General features: G+C 55.1%; 1 protein-coding gene across 1 annotated transcript; it reads right to left on the bottom strand.

Moving 5' to 3' along the window:
- Positions 1–534: 534 nt before the first annotated feature.
- TTC22 (tetratricopeptide repeat domain 22) lies at positions 535–25,321 on the bottom strand. The gene is made up of 7 exons (XM_037043179.1): positions 24,610–25,321; positions 10,388–10,443; positions 10,074–10,189; positions 9,295–9,413; positions 7,826–7,987; positions 4,627–4,779; positions 535–4,106 (listed from the first exon to the last, which is right to left on the bottom strand). Exons 1-7 carry the CDS (start codon positions 25,174–25,176, stop codon positions 3,570–3,572), a joined length of 1,710 nt encoding a protein of 569 aa, XP_036899074.1. The 5' UTR covers positions 25,177–25,321; the 3' UTR covers positions 535–3,569.
- Positions 25,322–25,537: the final 216 nt, after the last annotated feature.

The raw sequence follows: 25,537 nt of genomic DNA, 5'->3' as shown, positions 1-25,537 counted from the left end.
GGCTGTTCTCTAATGTCCAGTCCCCATCAGCTGAAGGCTGTTCCTGGGGGCATCAGCTGCCCGGTGCTTCAGGTCAGGTAGAGAGTGGCCGGGGCTTGCAGTGGGATGTGGCAGGAACCCAGTAGGGGAGGGGGAGGGGAGGGGGGTGGGCACTGATGCGATACTTGAGCGCCCTCACAGGGTAAACTGCCCTCCAGTTTAAGGTACTGTTTTCAGGTCTTTGATGAAGGCTAAGCCTAATCCTAACGGAGACTGCCACTAATAGCCGTTTCAGCAGATAGAAAAATCATTTGCATTTGCTGTCCCTGCACCTGGTTAGAAAACTCTGGGAGGGACTCTGATTAGCCCAACCTGGGTCACGTGTTAGCTCTTGCGGTCGGGGCCTGGGGTATTGTGACTGGCAGCCCTCCCCTTCCCTGCGGAGCGGGGAAGAAGCAATTCCTAGCCCAGGAAGGAGAGGTGTGCTATCCCCAGTGGGGGTGGGCTCTGGGCAGACAAAACGAGTGATCTCCAACATAAACACAGAGGTTCTTCTGTTTCTTTTATTTTGCAGATGACAAATAAAACTCACAGAGGAGCTGCAGGTTAATGAAACAATTTACATGCCGACATTGAACAAGCCCTACCACAGAGCTATTGCTGGGCTTGGAAACATAAACATGAAAAATACATTCTGATTTTTTTCGTGTTCAGTCTATACAGCAACATATGTGATAGAAGAGAGAGTAATCAAAACCCCAAATAGTTAACAGGCCATTTGTTAGTCAGTTTCCTTACCTGTAAAAGGGAGACAATGCTGATACATGGCTCATGGGCTTATGAGGGGGGTTCAGAGAAGTGAAGGCATGAGAAACATGGTACCACAGGCACTGGCCCATGACAGCTTCTCAGTAAGTTGTCGTAGTGGTGATCAAGATGAATATGATTTTCTTTGACCTCCTTGCGGGAACCTTCCCTGCTCAGTCAAATTGTTCTTTTGTGGCCACCTAGAGGCCAGCTGAAGCTTTTCTGCGGCTCCACAGGTTTTGCTCACCACTGCTTGCCAAAAGCATCCTCCCCTGCACCCCTCTCAAAATGAGAGAGTTCGTACTGGTGGTCCAGGCAGGAAGCGGGGAGTGAGGGCAGGTAGAGCCTACGCAGCCTGTGGGGCAGGGCTGGGGAGAAGGTGGGAGCTGTCTGTGTCCTCACCCAGCTGCAAGCCTTGCCATTGACTTCAGCCCCACAAAGCCAGGGAGGGTTTCTTGCTGGAAGCACGCCCACCATGCTGGGGATCTGTTTCCATCTGCTCATTTTACTGCTGAGTTGTAAAGTGCTAAATGTCATTATCCTCCCTTTCCTTAAACAAGAAAAAAGTTAACAGCCTGAGGAAAGGAGATATTTCACTTCATTTGGCATCCCGCCACCACCATCCACACAGGGTGCTCCCTGGGGGGCCGATTAGGGACGGGAAAGCCCTGTTCTGTTCTGCTTCCAGCTGCTGGCACCACACTGTGCAGGCTCTGGGCTGGGTGCTGGCAGCTGGAAGCCAAATCAGAGCCCTGTCTGGCCCTTGGCGGGGTAGCCACCTTCTGAACAACTCAAACCCTATAATAGGCGCCGGTATAGAAAGAGGGAATAGGGGCCAGAGGAAAGTAACTCATTCAAGGTTACCATACTTTTTGGGGGGGTGTTCTGTGTGGCCCCAGAAGCTCAACTTGAATCAGAAGATGAAAACTACGGAAAAGAGGATTTCCACTTGATAGAAAGACAAACTCAGAAGATAGACTGGTTGGAAAATGGATGAATTCCCTCAGTCGGTAGCGAGCTGCTTGTCTGCCAGAGGTATGCAAGTGGTTTAGACCCTTCTCTCGGAATAATCACTGCTGAGAGGAGTCCTGCTTTGGATGGAGAGGCTGGGAGAGCTGATGATGACCAGGGTTCTTTCCAACTCTGAGATTCTGGACCGCTGTGACTGAAAAACCTCACCTGCTTCCCTTTAACATGCCTTGCTCCCACTGGCTGAACAGGAGTTTCTAGCGGCCTGATGTTGGCTTCTAGGTACAGAGGAAGGAGTGGGCAGACAGCACGAGGTGTGATTTGTCTTCATTACTCTGATTATGGGGTCATTAAGGCTTTTACTCTGCACTGCTCCCCTAAGGATCTCCCGCTGCTTCAGCTGTGTGACAGACACTTGTTCTCCCAGCCACCCAGTGGGCAGGGGTGTTCTGCAGGGCTCCACATTGTAATTAAATAAAGATCAACCATCCACTAGCCTCCTGGAACCAGCCCGAGCCACAGTCCTGGGGGACGGCGAGGTCTGGCCTCAGCAGCGGCTTGGAGAGGGATGGCCAAGGACCAGGTTCGGAGCCCCAGGGACAGCCCTCCTTTCCCTGGTACTGGGCTGGGGGAAGGCCACTGACACAGGATGTGAATGACTGGTGTGGAGGGGACGAGTAGCTGGCTCTGCCAGCTGAAACCCTCCACAGCTTCCCATTAGTCTCCGCTCCTCAAGTCTCCCCTGCAGCCCACAAGGCCACACATAAGCTGTTGGGCAAGGTCTAGCCTGTGAGCTCCCTGAGGGTAAGGGCAGGCCTATCTGGTTCTCCACTGGAGCCCCAGAGCTTGGCACTATGCTTGGAATTCCAGCAGTGCTCGGTACGTACTAGCTGAGTGAAGGAATGGAGGGCTGTAGTCCTCTTGGACCTGATAGAAGTAAACTTGGCAAAGGAAGCAGCCCTAAAAGGGCAGAGAACACGGGCCCAGAAGTCGGTTCAAGTTTGAATCTGTCATTGGTTCATGGCTTGACCTTGGTCACGTCCCTGCTCTCTTGTCTCAGTTTCCCAGTCTGGCCCTTACTTTCCCAATTGGAGAATTAAAGGACTGGCCTAAGGCTGGAGAGGAAGAGGGGGAAAAGTCCATGTTTTCTGGTTGAGTTTTGGGCCTCAAGGATCGTTGGGCTGCAGACCTGGCCCCAACCTCAGGCCTGTGGACCTGGTGATGGAGTCACCTGTGTGTGACTGAGTGGCACCCAAATGGGTGGGTCTCTAGGTTCCCAGGACAGGGAAGACTATTGGTGGGCTTCATTACTTGTCTGGGACCCTTGCAGACCACACTGAGCACAGATGCGGCCCTCTGGAAGACGGCTAGCCAAAGAGGAAAGAGGCCTGAGCACACGGGTGTAGGCCACTGCCCTGCCCCTTACCCACTCGATGTGCAGCTTTGCCCTCCACTCTAGCCATGGCCTTCTGGCCTGAAGGGCCCATGAGACCCACTCCAGTCAACTTACGTAAGGGCTTTGGTATAGGGTAGAGTTGCTCACGGAAATCCACAGACACCGAGGCCTCAGGAATTGTACCTCAAACTAGAAAACCACCAAAACAGACAGTTCTCTTATGTATCTCTCAGGGGAGCCGCAGCCATCTTATGTTCTCTGCGCATTCGCCCAATTCTGTCCTTTAATTGGCAGTTTCCTGAGCCAGGCACCTTCTACCTCCCTGGGCAGGTCAAACTGCCCTACTGTCTCAGGGTCCCCATTCCAGTTCCTGAAGGAGAATCTGATTTACTGATTGATGAGCCCTTGATGGGGTCCCTCAGAAGGAGAACGCTCGGCGGCCCCGTGGTGCCCCCGTGCCCTCGCCTTCGTGTTCCATGGTCTCAAAGAGCAGCCGCACGAGTGACAGCCGTCCCTGGTCCACTAAGGCCCGGGCCAGTCCCAGCACCTCGTCTGTGTGGCCACGCCACACACGCTGCAGCTCCTGGCGCAGGCGCACCGCCGGATACTTGTCCTGGGCGCAGCGCAGCCACACGTCCACTTCGTGGCCCAGCTCGCCGTCGCTCAGCTGCGCCTGGCTCCATTGGGCCAGCAGCGCCTCGAGCAGGCAGCCGAAGCCTTCGGTGTGGCTGGAGCCCGCGTCATCCAGCTCCACCACGCGCTTGAAGCAGGCCACCGCGTTGGCCTCCTCGCCCTTGATGCGCAGGCACTTGCCTCGCAGCAGCTGCAGCTCGGGCAGCGTGGCGCCCAGCTCTGACTCGCCGGCCTTGGCCAGGAAGACCAGCGCCTGGTTCAGCGCCGCCTCATCCACTGCCAGCAGCTCCTGCATCGCGTCCACACCCATGTAGTAGTAGACCTGGCGTGGGGGGGGGGCGGGGATGAGCTTTTCAAGCCTCCCCCATCCCTCACCCCATGGCTGCTCCCCAAATTCCAGCCTCCCCTCTTTCCACGGTTATTTGCCGCAAAGCTTGGTCCCCCTTCCCTGGAAAAGGGGAGTCAGCACTGATTGCAGTACCAGCCCGGCCACTTCGGGCCACAAAACCATGAGCAAGACAATTTCTGGGCCTCGGTTTTCTCATCCGTAAACTATGATCTTATCACCTTTTGATAATCATTCCCTATGCACAGAAGGCACTTCTGGATAGAGAATAATAATGGTCCACACTTTCTGAGTGCTTAGAAAGAGTGAGACCCTGTCCTAAATGATGTACACGCATTCTCTCATTTAATCCTCACCTGTAGGAGGTGGGTACTGCTATCAGGTAGGAAGATGCCTCCTATTCCTCCCTGTGTCCTAAGTTCCCAGACCTGGCCTGACAGAAAGTAAATATGTTCTTAGTAAGCCATTGGTTATGCAAGCCCGAAGACTGCCTTACCTGCCCCATGTCCAGGTACGTCTTGAGACCCGGGCACACCTTGACCACTTCCTCGAGGTCTGCCTTGGCGCAGGCCAGGTGGTTCCGGTCAGGCATGCCTCCGAGCCCCATCTTGACCCGCTCCAGGTCGTGGAGGTAGGCTCTGATGTGGATCTGTCCACAAAGAGTCAGCTCAGGCAAGACGCTCCAAGCAAGGAGCGCCCACCCTAAATGAAGCCGATCTTTTTCTCAATAGCAATTCAGGGAGGTTCTGGGGTGCGGCAGAAACCCCCTGGGCCAGGAGTCCTAGGTTCTGGTCCTGTGCCAGCTTGGGCTAGCCAGTCCCCTTTCTGGGTCTTAGTTTCCCTGTCTGTACAGTGAGTGGGTTGGATGAAGTAAGAGCCCTTCATTCACTCAACAAGTATGTACTGAGTGCCTGCCATTTGCCAGGACCTATGCTAGGTCTGGGGGTGCAGGGGTGATAAGACCTGTTGAGGTCCCTGTGCTGGCGGAACTTAACGTTCTAGGAGGAAGAAGATCACGAACAAGTAAACGATACCATTTCAAGTGGTGATAAGTGCTGTGAAAAAATAAGCAGGGTGATGGGATTGAGGTGCCTGGGGAGAGGGTTATTTTAGATAGGATGGCAGCATCGATTTTGTGAAAGTTCATGTAAGCAAGCAATTTGGGAAGAATAGCAGGTGGTCCCAGAGCATAGGCATCAAATTACAAATGATTCCAGGCCCTTGATTTCATCTTCACTTCTTCCTTTTTTCCCCATCCTTGGAGCATTTATAAAATCTAGAGATTCAGGAGCGGTGAGGTAGGGGTGAAGAGGCGGAAGTAAGGAAAAGGGGGGTCCACTGTTGTTGAAAGCATTAAAGCCTCATAGCCAACAGGGAGGGCTCTGGTCCTAAGAGAGCACCACAAGGTGGGGGGGGGGGGTGGAGGAAAAGGGGTGGGGAGCTGGAGAGCTCTGGTTTGGTTGTCCGTTGGCCTTGGCTGAATTGCAGCCCCTTCCCTCTTGTTGGCATGTGAGCTGGGGGAAGTTGCTCAACCTCGGAGCCTCATTTTCCACATGTGAAAAATTAGTGCGCCGGTATGTTCCTTGGGGAGTTACCATGATGACTGAGTGGACATATTCCAGCCAGGATCTCGTGTATGGTAGGTGCCGAGTTCATTCATTCATTCACTCATTCATTCACTAAATATTGATCAAGAGCCTGCTATGTGCCAGGTGCTGTTCCAGGAACTGAGGGTATACTAGAGAGCAAAATGACAAAATTCCCTGCCCTGATGGGGCTTATATTTTAGAGGTGGGGAGAGACAAAACACATCATAAATAAGCAAATAGTATGTTAGGGAGTGCTAAATGCTGAGAGGTTGCCCTGGCTGGTGTCGATCTGTTGGATGGTGCGTGGCCCCATAAAACAGAAAAGTGGTGGGTTCGATTCTGGTGAAGGCGCATGCCTAGGTTATGGGTTTGGTCCCAGTCTGGGCTTGTACGAGAGGCAAGCAAGCAATGTTCCTCTCTCACCCTGGTGTTTCTCTTGCTCGCTCTCTCTTTCCCTCCCTCTCTCTAAAAGCAATGGTCCTCAGGTGAGGTAAAAAAAAAAATTTGTTTTAAATGTTGGGGAGTTGACATTTTCAGCGAGACAGTGCAAGAAGCAGCCTCTTTATCAAGACTTCCAGGAGGTGAGGGAGGAAGCCAATCAGACATCTGGAAGAAGAGCCTTCTACGCAGAAGTCCTGAGGAAAGACCATGCGTCAGGGACAACACGGAGACCAGTGTGACTGGAAGAGGCTGCTGAGCGAGGGGTAGGCGGAGGGAGGCCATGAGCCGGGTAGGGCCCTATGGGTCGCAGCCTCATGGGTTGGGACTGAGGCTTTCTCACAGGTAACGAGTTCCCTTCCCTTCTGTTCCCTCTACCGCAGTGTCCCTGGCCCCCAGCCTGGTGCTAGTTTGGTCATCGGAGTAGTGTGTGACCTTTGGAGATACTGGGAGCCAGTGAGCAGGACACATGCAGATGATGGGGTGAGGATATTTTTAAATCAGTCCATGAATGTGAAAGTGCTGGGTGAAATGCATTGTCACAGAGGTGTTTTGTTATTTACTATCATGATTAATATCATTACTATTGATAGTAACCACATCTACTACAGTGAATAAATATCCTGCTTACACCGGCTGGCAAAATGATTATGTCATTGAGACCAAGAACAAAGGAGCAGATTCGAAATCAAGTCCTGAGGAAGGCAGCAGAGAAGGTAGAAGGGGTTCTTTAGCCTGGAGCGAAGCAAGCTCAGAGCTCCGGGTCTCTGTCCCGGAGCAGCAGGGCTACGTGGGGGTCCAGAGAGCAGACCCGGGACCAGTGGGGGAAGGCAGAGGGAGCTGGGTCTCAGCTGAATTTGTAACTTGCAGAGCTGAATGACTACGTGGTGGACTGCTTCATGAGACAGGAGACCAGCTATAAATACATACGCCTAGTAACAACAACCCATCGCGTATGAGCTCTTCTTATGTGCTTGCTTAGTGCTGAGTTTTACAGAGAATCTAATTTAATTCTCACAACAACTCTCTGAGGTAGGAGTGATCATCTGCAATGAGGCTCAGAATGTGGGCGAGACAGTATGTCTACAGTCCTGTGTATGCTAGGTGCTGCTGTGGAACCTGAACCAGGACTGGTGTGTCCAGAGCCAGAGCTCTGACCGACTGCCACCTTCGACGGCCCCCGACACACCCTGCTGCCCTTCCCAAGCACCTCCCATGCTCCAGGCCTGATGCATTCCATGTTACTTCTCTTAGCCTTCTAGACTTCGCTGTCTTCTGACAGTCTTTTAAAACAGGTGTTAGTATTAATATCTTCCAGATTTGGAGGTTTGGAGGGGTAAGTGGTTTGCCCCCAGCCCCAGAGTGATACCTGGAGAGGTCAGATTTCAACCTCGGGCAGCCTGACCACACTGGGTACTAATCAAGAAGAGGCTGCAGGTCCCAGACTGGGGAGGCCGTTGCAGAAGGGGCGCTGTTGTGGATAGGAGGGTCCTTTATTCTTTCACTCAGCAACGTACAGAACAGAAACTGTGCGCCTCCATGACTCCTAAGCTCCTTTCCGCCACGAAGGCTCCAATATCTTTGGGTGCTGGCAACAGGGTCCTGGCCTGTGGTCCCTGCTCTCTGATTCCCAATGGCAGGAGGAGATGGAGTTAAAGGGCGACTCACCTTGGCCCTCGTGCAATACGCCTGCCAGTTGAGCTCCGGATCCCTCAGGACGTCCAGGGCCATGTTGCAGGTGCCAATGGCCATGTCCTGTTTTCCTAGGAAGTGGAAGATCTTGGCCAGGCGATTCAGGATTGGGGGTTGGTCCTTGGCGATCTCGATGGCCTGGGTATGGGCGGAGGACAGCAACAATTTGTCTGTCTGCGAGAACTGGCTAAACAGGGACCTTCAAGAGCCCCATTGCTGGATGGAGCCATTCCGTCCCAGTGTTCTTATTCTCCAAATTCACCTGCCGGTGAGCCCAGTCTCCGAATGGAGGCCAGCACTTTGGGGTGCAGATCATTGGCACGCAACTCTTGACACCTTGACCCCCTGCATGCTCTCCACCGTGTTCATGGGTCCTGTCCGATGAACCCCTCCAGGCCCCAGACAAACCCCTCTTCCTCAGACATGTCTGGTGTGTTCTCCTTCATCTCCCCAGGGTGAGTGGGAGGAGGGGCCAGAGCCAGCCTCTGCCTCCCTGTACCTAGTGCAATGTTTCTGTCCCGGCCCCCACATTTACCCCTGTGCCTGTACTGCTGGCTGCCTGGGCTGCGTTCTTTGCTGCCCCTGAGATGGTGAACTCCTGCAGGGCAGGGGCCCTGTCTGTCTGTCTCTTTGCCCCAGCATAGACTAGGTTCTCAAGGAGGGGGGAGCAGCATTTTTCTTAAGTTGGACACAGCTCTCACAACACGCACGCACCAGTGTCAATGCTCTGCTCTCTTCTAAGATCTCTCATCAAGAAACTGCTCGTCAGCCACCAGCAAACACTGGGACTGTGCCCATGCAGGGCTCTGTGCTGACTGCACAGGCAAATGACTAGCCCAGGGTCCCTGGCCCCAGCGAAGACCTCAAAACAAGTGTAGAAAGTGCCACACAAACACGGTGCCACACACAAGACTTGAACAGCACTTTACAGTTTACAATGAGCCGCTTTGTCCACTAACTCCTTTGAGTCTCTCCGTCATCTAGAAGGTGGGCGGGTCACACAGTTTACAGGAAAGGAGGCTCAGGGATGGGATGGAAGTGACTCGCCTTAGAGTCACACGGCCTGGGGGCACAGCTGGCCCAAGGCCCTGGCTAAACCCACCCCCTTTCCACTAGGCCACTGGAGGAGGAGAGGGACATGTGAACCGAGGCCTGAGGGCACACGTGGGATGTGTGGAACAGAGCAGGAGACAAGTCTGGAGACGCAGGCGTGGGCCACGCTGGGTGTGGGGAGGGCCTGATTCTTAGGCGAAGGGGATCGATGACAAGGGAGCACTTTTGTTTTGTCTGGGATGGACAGAAAGGTCTGGAGGGAGGGCACTTCCTGGGTGAGCAGACCGTGGGGGTGGAAGTGGGGGACGACACCCAGAGAGGGCTCTGGAAGAGGAGGGTGGGGTGGTGGCCTCCGCCCCCATTTGGAGAGTGGGCGGGGCTGGGGCACATACCTTGCCAAAGCAGTCCAGGGGGTCGGTCCCGGAGAACCCACAGTCGTGGATACCCATGGGTGTGGTGGAGAAGGAGTCCTTCCTCTCCAGCAGCATTCCGAGGTAGCACCAGGCCAGAGCTGGGGTGAGGGCGGGAGAGGGGTCTCTAGGAGGCAGCAGGGAGGAAAGAGGGAGAGAAGCCACGAGGAGGGAGGGGCCAGCTGCACCAAGGGGTCAGTTCCCAGGGAGACAACGGATGGGTCAGTGGCGTGAAATCGCAGAGGGCCACTTAAGGACCAACCGAGAGAAACAGAGGAGGGGAGAGAAGCCGTGCGAGTGAATGGGGGAACACACTGTCGTGCTCAATCTGCGTTCACTGTGTCACTCAGGTCACCTATTGGAAGGTGCACAGCTTCTCTGCTCCAGCTCGTCACCAGCTCTGAAGTTCTAGTCCCTGTCCTAGTCGTGGGGCCCTGTGAGAAAGGACTGAACTCTTGCCCAGCAGGGCCTTCCATCCCAGCCAGAAGGTCGGGGTGAGAGGCTGACATAGAAGCTCTGTCTCTTGCATGTTAGGTCTTGAGACACCTGCCTGGAAACATGCAGTTGTAGTGATTGATGCATTCACCTGTGCCAGGTGAGTGAGCTCTCAAGATGAACAAGTGAACGTGAGATGGAGGGTGAGGGAGAGAAACAGGGTCCCAAACAGGGAGGCAGTGCCGGAGGTGGGGCCAATGACAGAGACAGGTGACAGAGACAGGAGCCTGGCAGAGGCTGCTCTGCCCCCTCCCCAAGGGCCCTACCTCGGTGGTGGGTGTCTGGGGACTTGAGGACTTGCCGCAGCAAGGCCAGTGTGCGGTTGAAGGTGGGCAGCCTCTTCTGCTCCTCGCTGCCCAGCTCCAGGAAGATGCCATCTAGCCTGTGGCCGAGGAAAGGACAGGGCTGATCGGTACCCCCTCCCCCAGCTGTCCCCAGCGTGCTGTGAGTCCTCTCTTTCCCTGGCCAGTGGCAGGGAGGGAGACTTGGGGAGCCCTTGCCATGGAGATGGGCTCAGCTGCCTGTTCCCTGGTTCCAGGCCACACCTCCCCCCATCCCGAGCTCCCCTTCCCAGCCTGACCTGATGAAAAGCGTTGCCATGGTGAAGTACCAGCCCCTTTTCTCCTCCATGGGGATCTAGGGAAGCAGAGAATGGCCCGTGCTGCTGTTATTGAGGTATTCAGACTGTTGTTCATAGATTTGCACACTTTCTCTGAACCCCAAGAAGTCTCCTGGCTCTGCCATTGACTGGCCAGATGACCTTGGGCAAGTCACTTCACTTGTCTGACCACAGAGGATGTGACGGATAACGTGTGGGAAGGCCCTATGTGAGGAGCCCATCACACAGCCAGTGTGGGATACACTCCCTCCCAGGGCTCCTCCCCTGGGTCCCCACCTGTGTGCTGCATGGCTCACACTCCACTGGTCACCTTCTCTCCCCCGCTGTCCCTCAGATCCCACCTTCCTGAGAAAGCTCCTTTGGGTATGCTGAGTGAGTTCAGCTGAAGCCCAGGACCCCCCTGAACTGTCTCCCATTGTTATTCTTGCCAACCTTGCCGTGCATTTAGACTGACTTGGGCACCAGATAAAATATTTATGCTGTTATTTATGGGAGTAGCTGTTCCTGCCTCGGGAAGGAATGTTAATGAAAACCAATAAAACCCCCAGTGCATATCAGCAGCTCCGCCTCAGGCTGCTTCCCCTCCGTCATCTCCTGCCCATGGTCTCCAGAGTCCATTCTGCATTCACCCTGCACCCCGCTATGGCTTCCTCAGCTCAGGACCCCTTCATCCCTCCACCCCCACTCCCAGCAGGCACGGCAGCCAGCACCTCTGGGCATCTGTGGTGCGGGGCCCTTGTTGGCTACTCTGGGAATGTGGAACCGAGTGGGAGCTGCACCCTGGCCCACATGAGCTCACACCCAGCTGGGGAAACAGACCCAGGCCTAAATAATTGGGCTTCACTGAGAGCCTGCCCATGCCAGGATCCTCATATCGATCCCCTCAATCTCACAACACGTGTGAGATGAGAGTCATCCCATTTTACAGAGGAACACATTAAGGCTCGGAGAGGTAAAGTGACTTGCTCAAGTTCACATAGGGTTCGGATGTCAGAGCCGGGCTTCAGACTCCCTTTGTTAGGCTCCAAAGCCCATGCTCCCCTCACCACCCCTGGTTGCCAATAACGGCAGCACAAGGCAGGGTTTGATGCAGGCCCTAGGAGGGATGCAGACAAATACAGCAGGCTGGAGAGGCCACCCCAGCCGGAAGACTCTGAGAAAGTCCCGCAGAGCACGGTCTGGGATGTGGGTCTTGAATAGCAGAGGTGCTCCAGAGGGTGGGTGGGGACAGGGCATTCCAGTGGCGGGCTCAGCACGGGGATGTGCAGGCAGCCTGCGAGCGGGCAGCGTGGTGTGTGTAGATGTGCACTGTGGAGCTCAAGTGGGCACGTTATGTTGCAGCTGCTCTGGGGAGGCTATGGATGAGCGTGGAGGGAGGGAGGGAGGGTGGAAGGAGGGCTGTGAGTCAGACCCCACTGAGTGAACCAGGCCAGACCACCAAGAGGAGACCCCACTAACGGCATTTCTCAGCCACTGTTCCCCAATACCTTCCTGTGTGGCCCAGGCCGGGCAATGGGGATAGAGAGGAAAGAGGCAGGTCCTGCATTTGGTGGGAAAGTCAGAACCAAAGACACAGAGTAAAGGAACCCAGGGGCAGGGGAGGAGGCATCCTACACGACGGAGGGGCACCCCCCGGGGCTTCCAGAGGAGGACGAGCTGGAACAGGTGCTCGAGGACAAGTAGGAACACCACAGTGGATATGGCGAGAGAAGGCATTCCAGATGGAGGGGACCTCGTGTGCAAAAGCTCAGAAATGAGTGAGCATGGTGTGGGGGCTGGAACCCCAGCTGTGAGGGGTGGAGGGTGAGCCAGCAGGGGTACACCAGGAGGAGCACCTAAGTGCCAGGCTTAGAACCTGGAGCTCATCTGCAGGGCAGTGGGGACCCATAGAAGGGGTTAAAGCCGGGGAGTGCCAAAATCCTATGTGTCTTTACATTCACATCACTTGGAGAGTAATCTTGTTACCTAGGAGGGAATACGTGTGTATGGGGCTGTAGTTAGGACAGGGCTGTCCAGAGGGAAGAGCAGTGGGTCCCGAGTGTTAAAGGGCACCCTTGGGAGCTCAGTGGGGAACACTGGCCAGGGCGAAAGTCTGAGATAGTCTGCTGGGTAACCTTACCTGCCGCACCCACACAGGACCTGGGCTGTGGGAAGAGAACTCGGGTTCACGGGCAACTATTGTCAGCCAAGCTGGCTGAAGACCCGGACATAATATTGGCCGTGGGAAGATTGAAGGCAGGTGTGCCTCAGGCTCCCCGGCTGCTAGTTGGTGTGATCTCATGACCTCTGACCTTATGCTCACTTTGAGGTTGGCTAAGCTGAGTCATGATAGGGAGAGACAGGACCCGCTCCCCCTCTCAGGCTCCTTTCGAGGAGGAGGTGTAGCCACAGGACAGAGCAGGTGTGGTGGGCGTGGGGGCTGCAATACAAAGAGCAGAGGCCAGGTGGCCAGCACTGGGCCGGTGAGTGACCTCCGCAGGGGGATGATAATACCCACCTCTTGGGCATTGTGAAGCAGTCCTCGCCTGGAGTACTTGCTCTGTTAATGTTTGCTCCCTTTCTCCTTGTTTCAGTTAAAGTTGAATGGAGTTGGGGGTGTCTAGGAGGCTGCTTTGTGTACTGTGACCCGTTTCAGGTCCCTAAGGGGCAATGAGGCCTCAGGCCCTGAAGTCGAAAGGCAGCCTGACTCACCCCGCTCTCCACACACCGCTGTGCTCCTGGTGAGGGATCCCCTAGGGCCCCAGGCCCCTTCCTCACTTCTACAGGTCCCCAGGATTGGGGAGTGATGGATGTGGTGTCCTCAGGGCTCTCCCTGGTTCATAGCCACTCTTGTTGGGCATTCAGGTTGCGAGGTATCAAACTGTGTACCCAGCCACACAGTACATGAACAGAGCTGGGACTTAAACTCGTGCTTTCTTGGTGCTAGACTCAAGCCTTGTCCACAACCCTCAATTACTTTGATCAATCTCCTTATTATATCTCTGAGGACACTGAGACCACAGAAGTAAAGCAACTTACCAATGGTCACACAGTGGTTAGTGTCAAGTCTTAAAATCCAATGGTTTCTCCATCGCTCATATTCTTGGGTAATTCAAGAGCCTGGTTATGAGTTTGAACTAGGCAAGCAATACTACCACCTGGTGGCAGTATACCTGAATTGCAGGGACAGCTATTAAGAGTTTACTTGCCTTCCCCTTCAACTTGAAGATTGAAACTGATTTTCAGAAGAGTAGCTAGCCAAGGGACATCTGTATGACAAATCCCAAGCACAGTCCTTTATTAGATTCCCCCTCAAGAGTTATATTTGCAGAAGGGCTTATGGGGTTGCAGATTCAGAATGGAGTTAATTGTATAAATGAATCTGGTCTGAAGCCTTCCTGTGTGCCCTAGGGTGTCATCTTCTCTCCCTGTGATGAAGCTGGTGGATGCCATTCCCTCTGCTGTGCAATTCTGGCCCTAAAATGGGCTGTCTCTTTAAAAATCCTTCTGGTTGTAACTGAAGCAGCAGCTGAAGCTGTTACCAGGGGCAACCTGGCAAGCCACAGTGCGTTAAATTAAATTAAACAGGCCTCTGACTGTTCCCTCCCCTCCTGGAGAAGGGAAGGGCTGTTCTACCTCTCTCCTGGAGAATCAAGTTGCTGTGAAACCTCTTACACTGCAAGGAATTTGCTTCTAGAGTTGATGGCTCCCAGAGGCAAGATGTTTGGAGGCAAGCCTGGGAGGGGTGGAAAGGATCTCTGTCAGGAGCGAAGCGTTTGCTGAGGGCCTGCCTGGTGTGGGCTCAGGGCAGGATGCCTTCCTCTCTCTCTTGTTCCATTCCTACCAGGACCTCATGCGCTGGGCTGCTGGGGGTCTACACCAGGGGCTGGCCAGTGAGTCAGCCCAGGCTTCAGACTGGAGGGGGTCTCAGATTAAGCTGCTGATCCATGGTCAGGGGCTAGGCAAGGCCCCAGTGCCAGCACTGGGCCTGATTTGAAACCCTCAGACCTTGGTACTCACTGAAGATGAGAGTGAGGAACAGGCCTTGAGCGAGGGCTTCTCAGGACATCTCCCAGCTCCTCGGGAGCTCTTGCCATTCTTTCCCCCATTTTAGAGACAGGGAAACTAAGCCTCAAAGAGGCAGAGGCTTGCCTATCTAGCCTGATACTTCAGGCCAGGTCTCTCCGACTCCACGTTCATGCTGTCCCACAACATCTAGCTGCAGGGGTTTATATAGGGCTTATCGTTTAAAAAGTGCACTCACGCAGATTCCACTGGACCCTCAGACGGCCATGAGTGGAATGTAAAGTGGGTCCTCATTACCCTTTTAGTACAGATGGGAAAACTGAGGCAAGACGATGTCCTTGAAATCACATGGCTGGCCACTGTGAAAGTCTGCACCAAAACCTGGAAATGGTGTTTTATTTTTATTTTTTGCTATGCTAATTACAGCAAAGTTTATCGAGCACTTGCTACGCACCAGGCACATAGTTTGCATTCATTAAAACTCTCTGCTCTCTCCAGGTTTGCCTATGAGGTAGAGACATTTATTGTCCTGATTCTACAGATGAGGCAACTGTGGCCCCGAGTGGCACAGCTAGAAGGTAACAGAGCCGGGAACTCAGCGGCTTAGCCTCTAAGTCCCTGCACCCAAGTACCCTAGACTAGTGGTTCTCAAAGTGTGGGCCCAGGACCCGCAGCACCTGGGCATTTGATAGAAGTGCAGATTCTTGACTCACTGAATCCGAAACTCGGAGGTGTGGCCGAGCTACTGGTGTTTTCACAAGCCCCCCAGGCCACACCCTCGTTTGAGAACCACGGACGCAGGCTCTCTCTGTACCACACCTCGGGGAGCCGTGTGAGGACAGGCTGGCTGGTGGGTCTTTTTTAAAATGAGCCGAAGGATCAGCAATGGAGATCCTCAGAGAAGCCTGAAGATTTAAGCTGCTACAGTTCCATGGGTGAGCGAGAAAGGTGGGTGACTGGGTGAACCCACAGAGAGACTAGTAGGATTAGGATAAACTATTCCAGAGCAGGTTTGTGTTAACTCAGTGGCATGAAGATAGATCTTAGTCAGCCATTCTATTTATTTCCAAAGGTGCCCCCGCCAAAGGAAATCCTGGGGGCTTGGCTATTTGTAAGGATTTCAATAAAAGATCTTTCAGTGTACCAATGGCTTATGATTCTATGTACATCCGAAGAGGCTATACAGAGGCCCTGTTGGTGCTTAAGGAAATATTTGCCTTGCAGCTTGAACTTTGCCCCTGATGACTGCAGTAGCATACCTCCGCAGGTTAGTTCCCGAGAGCTGGCTGGTTTTCCCTCAGGAGGGGGAAGGAGGAAGAAGAACAACATTTCTCAAGCACCAGCTATCCACCGGGCACATCCACTCTAGTGCCTCGTGACACTGGATCCACAGGGCAGCCTGAGGTGTAGCGCATCCTCCCCTTTTTGCAGGTGAGGGAACAGAGGCTAAGAGAAAAGCCAGGGCCAGCCCAGCCCCTCAGGTCAGGACAGGCAGCAGTGTCAGGATTCCAGTTCAGATCTGCCTCCCTCCAACGCACCAGTTCTTTCCACCTCACCAAGCTGACCCTGATAAGGCTGACTGACGCTGCAGAAAGAAAAGTTGCAACGTGGCAGGACTCAGGAGTCTGTTGTTCCTGTACAACCGGAATGTCCTTTGTGACGACACAGAGGTGCCTCCCCGATCTGCACACCGAGCCCCGGTCTCACCCCACCTGGCTCTCCCTTGCCACCTGGGGGCATGCGCAGGAGGGCAGAGGCAGGGGGTTTCTCCTCCCAGACCCAGCTGCTGCCTCAGTGGGTGTGGGGAGTAAACAGAGAGATGGGATTGGAGGCCCACCCCTGCCTTTACCTCCCCCAGGGATCCTGGAAAATCGGCTGGCCCAGCCTGGGCCTCAGCTTCTGCATCTGCAAACTGGGGAGACCCACTTGGCCGCCTGTGCCAGGAGTGTTGCTGGGGGTGGCCAATGTGACTGGGCTGAGGGGACTTGAAGGATGGGGTGCTATGCCATGGAAGTGGGTCACTTAATTCATCTCAGTCTTGGGCTCCCTGGAGGATTTGTGTGCATCTTGAGAGCTGACCAGACCAGCTGCAGCTCCCTGTCACCCCCTTTCAGGCCTTGGTCTGTTATGCAAACCCAGGCCCTGCGGGTCACCTTTGCTTCGCACTAGTTCCCCAGACTTGCAGGCCTGCTGGAGCCACTTTCCTATTCCACTGTCTCTAGAGAAAGGGGGTCCTATTTAGTCCTGGGCCCACATCCAGCTCTAGCACCGGCGGCGGCTGGGTGGGTCTGAGGGAGCGTCCTGCCCCGTGCAGTGCAACAGTGATGCCTGCGTCTTCTCCAAGCCCCGTGTAGGTCTGTACCCTGCGTATAACTTTATCTTTTCTCCTGTAAAAGATGCAGTTGGGCCAGTCTTGGCTCTGGGGTCCTGTACTTGGCCAGGTAAGCAGGGAGAGAAGCCAGCAGCAAACTTGGAAGGTGCCGATTTGCGAATGTGAGTGGCACCGATGCCACCAGAGCCGGAGCCTCGGCCTGGAAAGCTGTCCCTTAGCCTGGGCTTTCTGCCCCAGAGACTTGGATTTAGTTCCTGCCGGCCATTCAGGGCTGCGTGCCCTTGGGCAAGTCACTACAGCTCTCTGAGCCTCAGTTTGCTTATCAGTAGTGTGGCGTTAATACCAGTTCTCCTTTCCCAGCATTTCTGCGGGATCAAGTGCACTTGTCTGTGAGCAGCACACTAGTGCCCACAGTGCCCAGCTCACAGTCCAGCAGTCACTGTCTCCTTTTCTAGTGTGACCACATCAGATCAGTCAGGGTTGTGCAGTGAGTGTGCGAGTGTGTGTGTGTTTGTAGGAGGAGCAACCCTGTCCATGATCTCTGAAGCTGGGGATCAACTCTTAAGTCATCAAAACACTGTCTCCCATACCCCCTGAGCTGGGGTTCCCACTCGGTAGGTGTATTTATGCATTTTCTTCCACCAGGAGGCTCATTAGCCTCTGGTTTCTTAGAGTCCTTCCTGTCCCTGAAATCCCCTGCCCACCACCTGAGTCTGGCCCTCATTTGACAGAGAAGGACACAGAGGCCCCAGGAGGGGAGATGACTTGCTGTCCCATGGCTGGGGCAGGGCTGGGGCAGGGACCCATATCCTGGCCCCTGACCCCGAGTGGGGGTCTTCTCCAGTGTCTCTGTTCTTTTCCCAAGGTGGGCACTGGCTCAGGATAAGGGAGACCACAGGATGGGCAGGAGGGAGCAGAGAAGGGGACGGGCTCGCTGAGAAGAGGAGTCTATGGCTCTTGTGTGTCCTTGGTCCTGGCAGCCCCATGGGATGAGGACAAGAAGCCTGTGCCCCTTGGTGCTTGCTGCCCTTGAGGCCAGGCCCTTTCTCTGCAACCCCAGTCATGCCTGCTATACCCATTGGGCTGGCACCCCTGCCCCCATTTCAGAGGCAGACACGGTGCTCAGGGAGGTCAAGCCTCTGGCCGGGGTGACCCAGGGCATGGCCAGTGGTGTGGGGATGCCCCTGCAGCCTCCCATGCTGGCACTGGTTGAGGTCACACCGCGTCTGCCCTGCACAGAGCGTCAGAGTTGCCCGTGTCTTGGGGCAGCTCTGGTGTTGAGGGAAGTAGGGGAGAGTGGAAAAGGAAGGCTGAGGGAGAGAGGGGGACCATGGGCAAAGGGTGTGTCTGTGCTGGCGGCCTGTGGATTCCTGACTGGCTGTGCCCTTGGCCTTCCTGCTAGGTCCCCACCCCATGGCTGTGGTGACTGGAATGTCCACACCTTTGTTTGTGAGGCTGGCCTGCCAGGACGGCCTTCTTCCCCACCTGCCCCTGCTGCCAGGTGAAATCTGAGTCACCTTAGGCATGTCACCTCCCTCTCCTAGCCTCATGTGTCCTTGGTACAATGGGGAACCACAATACTCTGCTGGCAGAGTGTCTGTGAGGTCTGGATAAAAATTGAATGCACGAAGGAATGTGAAATTCCAAGCACAGGCTGGAATGGAGGGCGCCCGCCCTCTGTGGTCTGTTCTCCTCGTCCCCCAGGGCCCGCCAGGAGCTGGGAGCCGGGGAGAGGGACGGCACACCTGCCTGCCACAGGCATTAGACCATGAGAAAAGGGGGAGACACTCAAATAACTGAGTGAGCTTGGGACAGGAATGTTACTCTTTCTTTTTATTTAATACTCAGCTGAGGACATGCTTCTTTATTTTAAAGAGAGGGGAACGGAGGGTGAGAGAGAGTGAGAGATACATTGATGTGAGAGAGAAACATCGATCAGTTGCCTGTCATCCATACCCGGCTGGGGAATGTACCCACAACCCAGGTATGTGCCCTGACTGGGAATTGAACCAGCAACCTTTCAGTTTATGGGATGACACTCCAAACAAGTGAGCTATAGTGGCCAGGGCAGGGATGCCACTTTTTAAAGAAATACGAGTTTGAGTTGCCTTATTTACAAAAAAAAATAAGAGAGGGTTGGAATTTTAAGACTTAAAATTCAGTTATTCAACTCAATTGAACAGTCGTCACGACCTCCTTCTGGGTGTTCGGCTCTGTGCTAGACACTTGTTGCTGGGGAAGGTAGAGGGGAGGCCCCAGACAGGCTGGCCCTCTGGAGGGCAAATCCCTCGGAGATGAGCCAGAGGCTGGGGATGGCTCTGCTGAGACGCAACAGCAAAGCGCTGTGGGGCCAGGGGGTGGGCAGGGAGAAGGGCTGGGCCCCTGATGTGACCTGCGTCCTCCCGGGAGCCTTCCGTGTTCTCTCGCTGTACCCTCACAGCGGCCCTGTGAGACAGCTGTTAAAATTCCTGTTTGCAGATAAGGAAACCCAGGCTTAGCGAAGTGAAATGACTTGCCTGTAGCCACCTGGTGATGGAGGCAGAATTTTAACCTGGTCTAATTCCAAATGCTCTTAATACCCACTCAAGCTTGTGATTTGCCACAAGCATCCATCTGTGACCATATGTGTGGGGGGAGGAGTGGAGGGAGGGGAGGAATGACAGATGAAAGCAATCTGCCTAATCATATTTTTGTAACGAGAAAGAGGAAAGGAGGGCATGAAGAGCTGGGAAAGGAAGCCGTAAACACTCACCCACTCCACACAAACACTCGGCTTGTTTTGGGGTTACGGGCCAGATTATTAGCTTTTGGAATGTTTTCTCTTGCGATCTTAGTTAGAGGAGCAGCTGTTCACGGGTTCTTCAGAGGCTCTTTAGCCTTCGAACTCCAGGGGCCCCTCCCTGCCTGGGACAGTCCCAGCCTCTCGGGATGGAAAACCTCGGAGCTGCAGCACAGGGTGCTCAGACCACCAGCCGCTCAGCCCAGCTCTGCTCCTGGGGGAGGGGGGGGGGCAACTGCTGCTCTGCCGTCCCACCGCCTCCTCCCTGGCCCCGACTCTGACTCCCTCATTCTCCCAGACCCCTTAGGATACATGGAAAACTGTTTCCGAACAGCAACTGGGCTCCCGCCGCCCGCTGCCACCCTCTAGGCAAAATTCCGGAGGCAGGCAAAGGTTTGGTGTTCAAGGGAAGGCGTCTCTACTCAAAAGCTTCACAATTTTGGGATAACCGCTTTCTACCTGCATTAGTCACTTAAACCAGTCAATTAAGGCTAAACTCTTTAACACCTGAGTTCTCCTATCCTTCTCCCTGTTTTCAATGATCTTATTTCTATAGGGTTAGTTTCCGAACCAAAACAACCTAAGATACAAAAGCTACCCAATTTTGGAAGAATGGCAGGCTTCTGCCTCACAGCTCAACCCCTCTAGAGCCCCCAGAGAAGAATAACCCTGCCACCCTCTGCCAGGCCAGCCTGATGGGAGGCTGCGCCCGGAGTTCCTTCCCATCCAAAACACCGTCCAAACTGGGAACACTGGCAGCTGCAGCACAACCACCCACGCTTTTTCCAGGGAGAAGAGCCTGAAACAGCATCAGCCCATCTGAAGGCCTGAGAGTCCTTCTTTTATTTCAAATCTTCTGGCCCATAATTCCATGTGCTCTGGAGGCATTCAGCTTCTCAGCCAATCCCGTCCTAGACTTTACCTTTGACTCCTCCTATGGCCCCGCCCTACTTCTCCCCAGTGGTCTGATCAGATCTCTCTGTAGCAAAACCGCCTTCTCTCTCTCAACACTTCCTTCACCCCAGATTTTCAGGAGGTGGTTTGTGAGGGGTCTCCCCTCACCACCCGCCAGCCATCCACACTACAGTCATTGTACCCCTACTTCTCTGACCTCTCCAGAGAGAGCAAAGCCTCTGAAGTCAGGCAGAGCAGAGTGGATTTAACTGCGACTTACTGTGGCTCTGAGCAAGTTACTCAGCCTGGCTGTGCCTCAGTTCCCACATCTGTAAAATGGGATCAGAGGGTTCTTGTGAGGCCTGTCGAAGACAAAGTCTGGAAGGCACCCACAGAGGACATGAATATGGCTGATTAAGCTGAGTAGTATGAAGGAAGGCTTCAGGGGGAAGTGACATTTGAGCTGAGTTTTTATGGATGGAGTCTGCTTTCTCGGCAGAGGGAACAGTGGCTGCCCGGGGAGGGGTGCGCAGCACAGGGTGTCTGGAGAAGGATAAGCATGGCTGGGAAGTAGGTTCGAGGGAAGTAAGACTGCGGTGGTGCGGTCCTCACCATCAGCGGTTGTTCAGGGCCAGGCCGAGCTTTTCCCCGTGAAGCTTCCGGCTGCCTTTTTTTCAGGCCTCACCCCTGCAGGCCAGGGCAGTTGCACCAAAGCCCTAAGGCCCCCCACAAGTCCCCCACAGGCCTGCCGCTGGGGGTGCCCTCACGCCCTTCCTGCCAGTCCACTCCTGCCTCACCCAGAAGCCTCCCTCAGTCACTTGAGCAGAAAGGAAGTGTTCTTCCTCTGATACTCAGTCACTGCCACTCTGTCCCCAGAACCTGGACTCTTCAGGTCACTGCGGATTCCGACATTGGTCCTGATGTCCTCAAAGCACACGTCCTTTGTCAGCCTCCGGGGGCCTGTTTTGGTTCAGAAAGTGTGGTCGGTCATTCAGTACTCAGAGGTGACTGTCCCATGGCACAGGCCATGTAATGAGTGCCTGTGACCTCAGCCTGTCGTAGACACATCTCTGACTTGCCCCTTTGGCTCCTGCTCCCAGCGGAGGGTCCCAGGCAAGACTAGTTTATGAAGAAACAGATGTTATCTCCTCCTTTGTCTATGAGCTTCTTAAAGATGGGGTCTGGCAAACAGCAGGGGCTCAGCAAATGATAAGATGCTGTATCTATGCTTCACAGACACGCCCAGAATCGACCAGCTTATGCACAGCTTCACCTCCTGACTCAATCAGATAATCAGTGAACTGAGATCTCGACTGTTTACCGTTCCTGCAGCAGACACTGAGGCCAGGGACGACAGCTACCTGTCCAGAGCCACACAGCACAGTGATGAGACTTGAGGGCTCGAATCCAACCCCCTTCCTCTGACTCTAATGAAGCCATCATCATTATCCTGACTGCTGCTATTTCTTGAGCACCTACTCGGTGCCAGGTACTTTATAAACACCACCTCTTCTAATGCTCAGGTGACAAAAGCGAGCTCCAAACCCCCAGCTTTCTCCTGGGATTTACTGGGGGCGGGGGGAGTGACTACAGCCTCTCTGTCCGGACCTGGGGAGCAGCAGCCGGGCAGGGGGCCACCTCCCACCCGATGCGATCAGCTCTCTCCCTGGGGCACTGGGCAGTGGCCTGCCTGACGCTCCCTCTGCTGGGAAGTACCTCTCTAGGCAGGTGACCCCTGCCGGGGAGTGAGTATCCAGCCTCCAGTCCATCCCTATGCCCGACCTCCGCCTCCCTGCTTCCCCCAGTGGACCTCTTCGGGAGAAGAGGGAGGGACTGTGGAGACCACCCCGTCCCTCCCTTCCCCCATCTCATAGTTGGGGAAACCACAACCCAGACAGCAGAAGACCCCCAAGCAGTCCTCCTGGCTCCTAGCCCGGGGGTCTTGCTGCTGCCGAGACCACACTCAGTACCAACAAAGCTGGCCGTGCCTTCCCACTGAGGGCAGCTGGCATTTAGGGCCTCAGGCTCCTGCTTTAAAGCAGGGGACCAGTTGGCCCCACTCATTGGCCACAGAGACAGCCGGCATGGGGTGGAGGTGAGTCTCCCGGGTCGGGAGAGACAGAGGGTGTCTGTGGTCCTGCAGTCTCTGTACAGGCTCTGCTCCACTTGCTTTCCACATATCAACTCCTGGTTACAACACCAACCAGGTAAGAATGTCCTCACTTCATAGGTGAGGAGGCCAAGGACATAAGTACCATTAGTAACCCCGTTTTACAGAGAGGGAAATAGAAGCCCAGTGATGCTAAGGACGGACGGGAGGTGAGGGAGCACGGGGGAGGTGGGATTTGGGCCTAGACCCCCTGACCAGAGTCTGCTGTCTTCACCTCCACCCTGCACTGCTCCTACTAAGTCCTTGCCCTCCACCCTGCAACCTGCGAGGCAGGAGCCCACATTTCCTCTCTGAAGCCATGAGGTTTGGTGGAAGAGGCTCCGAGGAGGCACACAGAGGCTTTGTGAGGGGAGCCTGGTGTGAAGGCAATGCCGTTATTTGAATATCACAGATTTGAACCATCATGAAACGTCACTGCTGTCAGCTCGACTTGGCCTGTGCTGAGCCTTCCCAGGACACTCACGGTGCGTCTCTGCACTGAGGGCCCCTCCTCTGTGGGGAGGAGGACGAGGCCCTCCATTCACCTGCCATCCGAAGCAGATTGCCTTTGCGCTGGCCCCAGTGATCCTGACCTCCTGACACCTGTGCCCTGTGCGACCCCTTCCCTTCGAGTGAGGGCTAAACCTGAGGACTTGCTTCTCCTGAACAGAATGTAGCAAAAATGATGGGATGTCCTCGTGGCAAGGATTTGAGGGAGGCCTCTGGCCATAGCCAGTGAGGACTAAATCCTGTCCCCTGTCAAGCGAGTGAGCCTGGAAGGAGAGCAAGCAAGCCTTCAGATGAGGCCACCGCCCAAAGGCACCCAGCTAAGCCACGCCCAGATTCTTGACCCACAAAACCCCTGAGATAATAAATGCTTATTGCTTTAAGCTGCTAAGTTTTGAAGGGTATTTGTTACGCAGCAATAGGTAATTAATACACCTAGTATTTGTCTATTTAGTGCCACGCACTATGCTGCACCCACATTCATTCAAGATGCATTTTTAGTGAGTGCCACGGCGTAGCAGGCACCATTCCAGGTGTTGGGTTGAGAGTGGTAAGCCACACAGGCATTGTCCTCACGCTCAAAGACCTCGAGGTTGAGTTGGGGAGATAGATGTAAATGCACCGTGTGAGCAGTGCTGTGGGAGCCAGGGGGCACGTGATGCAATCCAAAGTCAGTGGAGGGATGTCCAGGGCTGTGAGAGCCTTCCAGGCAGAAGTGAGCAGAAGGGGGCACCTCAGAAAGAGGCTGAGAGAGTGGCAAGGGGGTTGTAAGGAGACCTGGCTCAGGGGGAGCAAGGGGGAGTTCAGCATGGGAAAAGTCTGGCTGGAGGGGGACATGGCAGGGGGAGGGCAGAGATCAAGCAGGGCCTCACACGCCTGCCGCAGAGCCTCGGACTCGTCTGCCAGGCAGTGCAGAGCCCCTGGGGGTTGTAAGCAGCTGAGGGACACGGCCAGCCAGACTGGGCGACTTGACACTGGCAGCAGGGTGAAGGACCAGGCAGAGGGTCAAACCAGAGGGCAGGAACCCAGGAGGAGGATGGCAACGATGCTGGTGCTGGCGGGGAATGATGGAGGCTGGAGAGGAGGAGGCAGACCTCAGAGATATGAGGTGGTTTAGAATGGGTAGAATGTGAGGTCTGAATGGGTGGGGAGAGGGGGCGAGGAGCCCAAATTTCCGGTCGGATGTCTGGTTGAGCCTTTGCTTAGGTGGGTGTGCACAGACACATGGACAGGTAGTTGCTGGGAGGGGTACAGTGAGAGGGACGAGTTGGCCAAGTTGAGTTTGTGGTGTTGCCAGAACAAATACTGCTAGGAAAAGGGTCCACCTCTAGTCCACCAGAGAAAAGCTTCAGACTCGGTCTGGGACCCAAGGGCGATGCTGGATAGGAGAGGCACATTCGGAAGTTCCCCTGGAAGCCAAAGGGCTAGGGTTTGGGGGGTCTTGAGGGTGCAGGGACATCCCTGTAGATGTTAGGGCCACGACCTCAACCCTCCCAGCCTGGGGTAGGGTCACCCACCTGCTGCCCGTAGCTCAGCGCCTTGTCATAGAGTGCGATGCCCGCCGCCAGCACCCGTGCGTGCTCCTCTGGGCTGGCGCAGCCCACGTCGAAGCCGTGTGCATATCCCTGCTCCGCCAGGCAGCGTGCGGCTCGGAGCTGGGGGTCCCCGTCGGCCTTGGTGTCAGCCTCCAGGCCCATGAGGCTGGCCAGTCTCCCAGCACAAGCCTCTTCCTCTTCCTCCTGCCCTAGTCGCCCGTACACGTGTGCCAGATTGGCCCAGGCGTTGAGGTTGCCCGGGTCCTCACGAGCCACCTCGAGGAAGCTCTCTCGGGCTTCGGCCACCTCCTCCAGGTAGAAGGCAAAGGTGCCCAGGAGGTGGCGCACCGCCGCACGCTGCGGGGCAGCAGCCAGCTCGAGCTCCTGCTGCAGGCCATCCCTTTGCAGCTTCAGGTCTCGGGCGCGGAGCGAGGCCGGCGAGCGTGGCTCGAAGTTCAGCTGCATCTCTAGGTGGAAGTGGCCCGGGAGGTAGTCCAGGTCGTCGATGAGGGCGTCTAGGTCCTCGGCCACGGCCTCGGGGTCCGCCATGTCTGCTCCACTGCTCCCCGGACCTGGCCCTTGCCCCGGAGGCTGTAGAGGGCGGTGGATGAGGTGCCCACTGGAGCGAGCCGGCGCGGGAGGCGAAGGTCAGCGCTCGTTGGCTCAGGGCGCGGCCACCTCCGGGTCCCCGGGCGCCTCCCGCCGGTGGGTGGGTCCCTGTGGGTGTTTCCGCTTTCGCTGCTCTGCCGCTCTTAGATGCCTGCTTTGCTCGACCAGGTGTGCCTGATAAGCAGGTGCATTGCCAAATGCGGACGCACAAACCCCGGCTCATGGCAAAAGGCATATTTTCATTTTCTGCTGAAGAAACCAAGGCTCAGGAGGAAAAAGGACTCACCGAGGTCACAGCACT

The sequence above is a fragment of the Sturnira hondurensis genome, unplaced genomic scaffold (genome assembly GCF_014824575.4).
Source record: "Sturnira hondurensis isolate 20B ecotype Veracruz unplaced genomic scaffold, ASM1482457v3 Scaffold0004068, whole genome shotgun sequence".
NCBI lineage: Eukaryota > Metazoa > Chordata > Mammalia > Chiroptera > Phyllostomidae > Sturnira > Sturnira hondurensis.
The sequence above is the reverse complement of the archived record's forward strand: the minus strand, read 5'-3'. Positions and strand labels throughout refer to the sequence as shown.

Bases quoted from the DNA above. Each gene is read 5' to 3' on its own strand.
- TTC22 (XM_037043179.1), bottom strand. From the start codon at position 25,176: ATGGCGGACCCCGAGGCCGTGGCCGAGGACCTAGACGCCCTCATCGAC. The intron at 7,988-9,294 runs GTATGTGCCCCA...GCCCATACCCAG, and splicing joins CCCTGGACTGCTTTGGCAAG to GCCATCGAGATCGCCAAGGA. The intron at 4,107-4,626 runs GTAAGGCAGTCT...CCCCCACGCCAG, and splicing joins CGTACCTGGACATGGGGCAG to GTCTACTACTACATGGGTGT.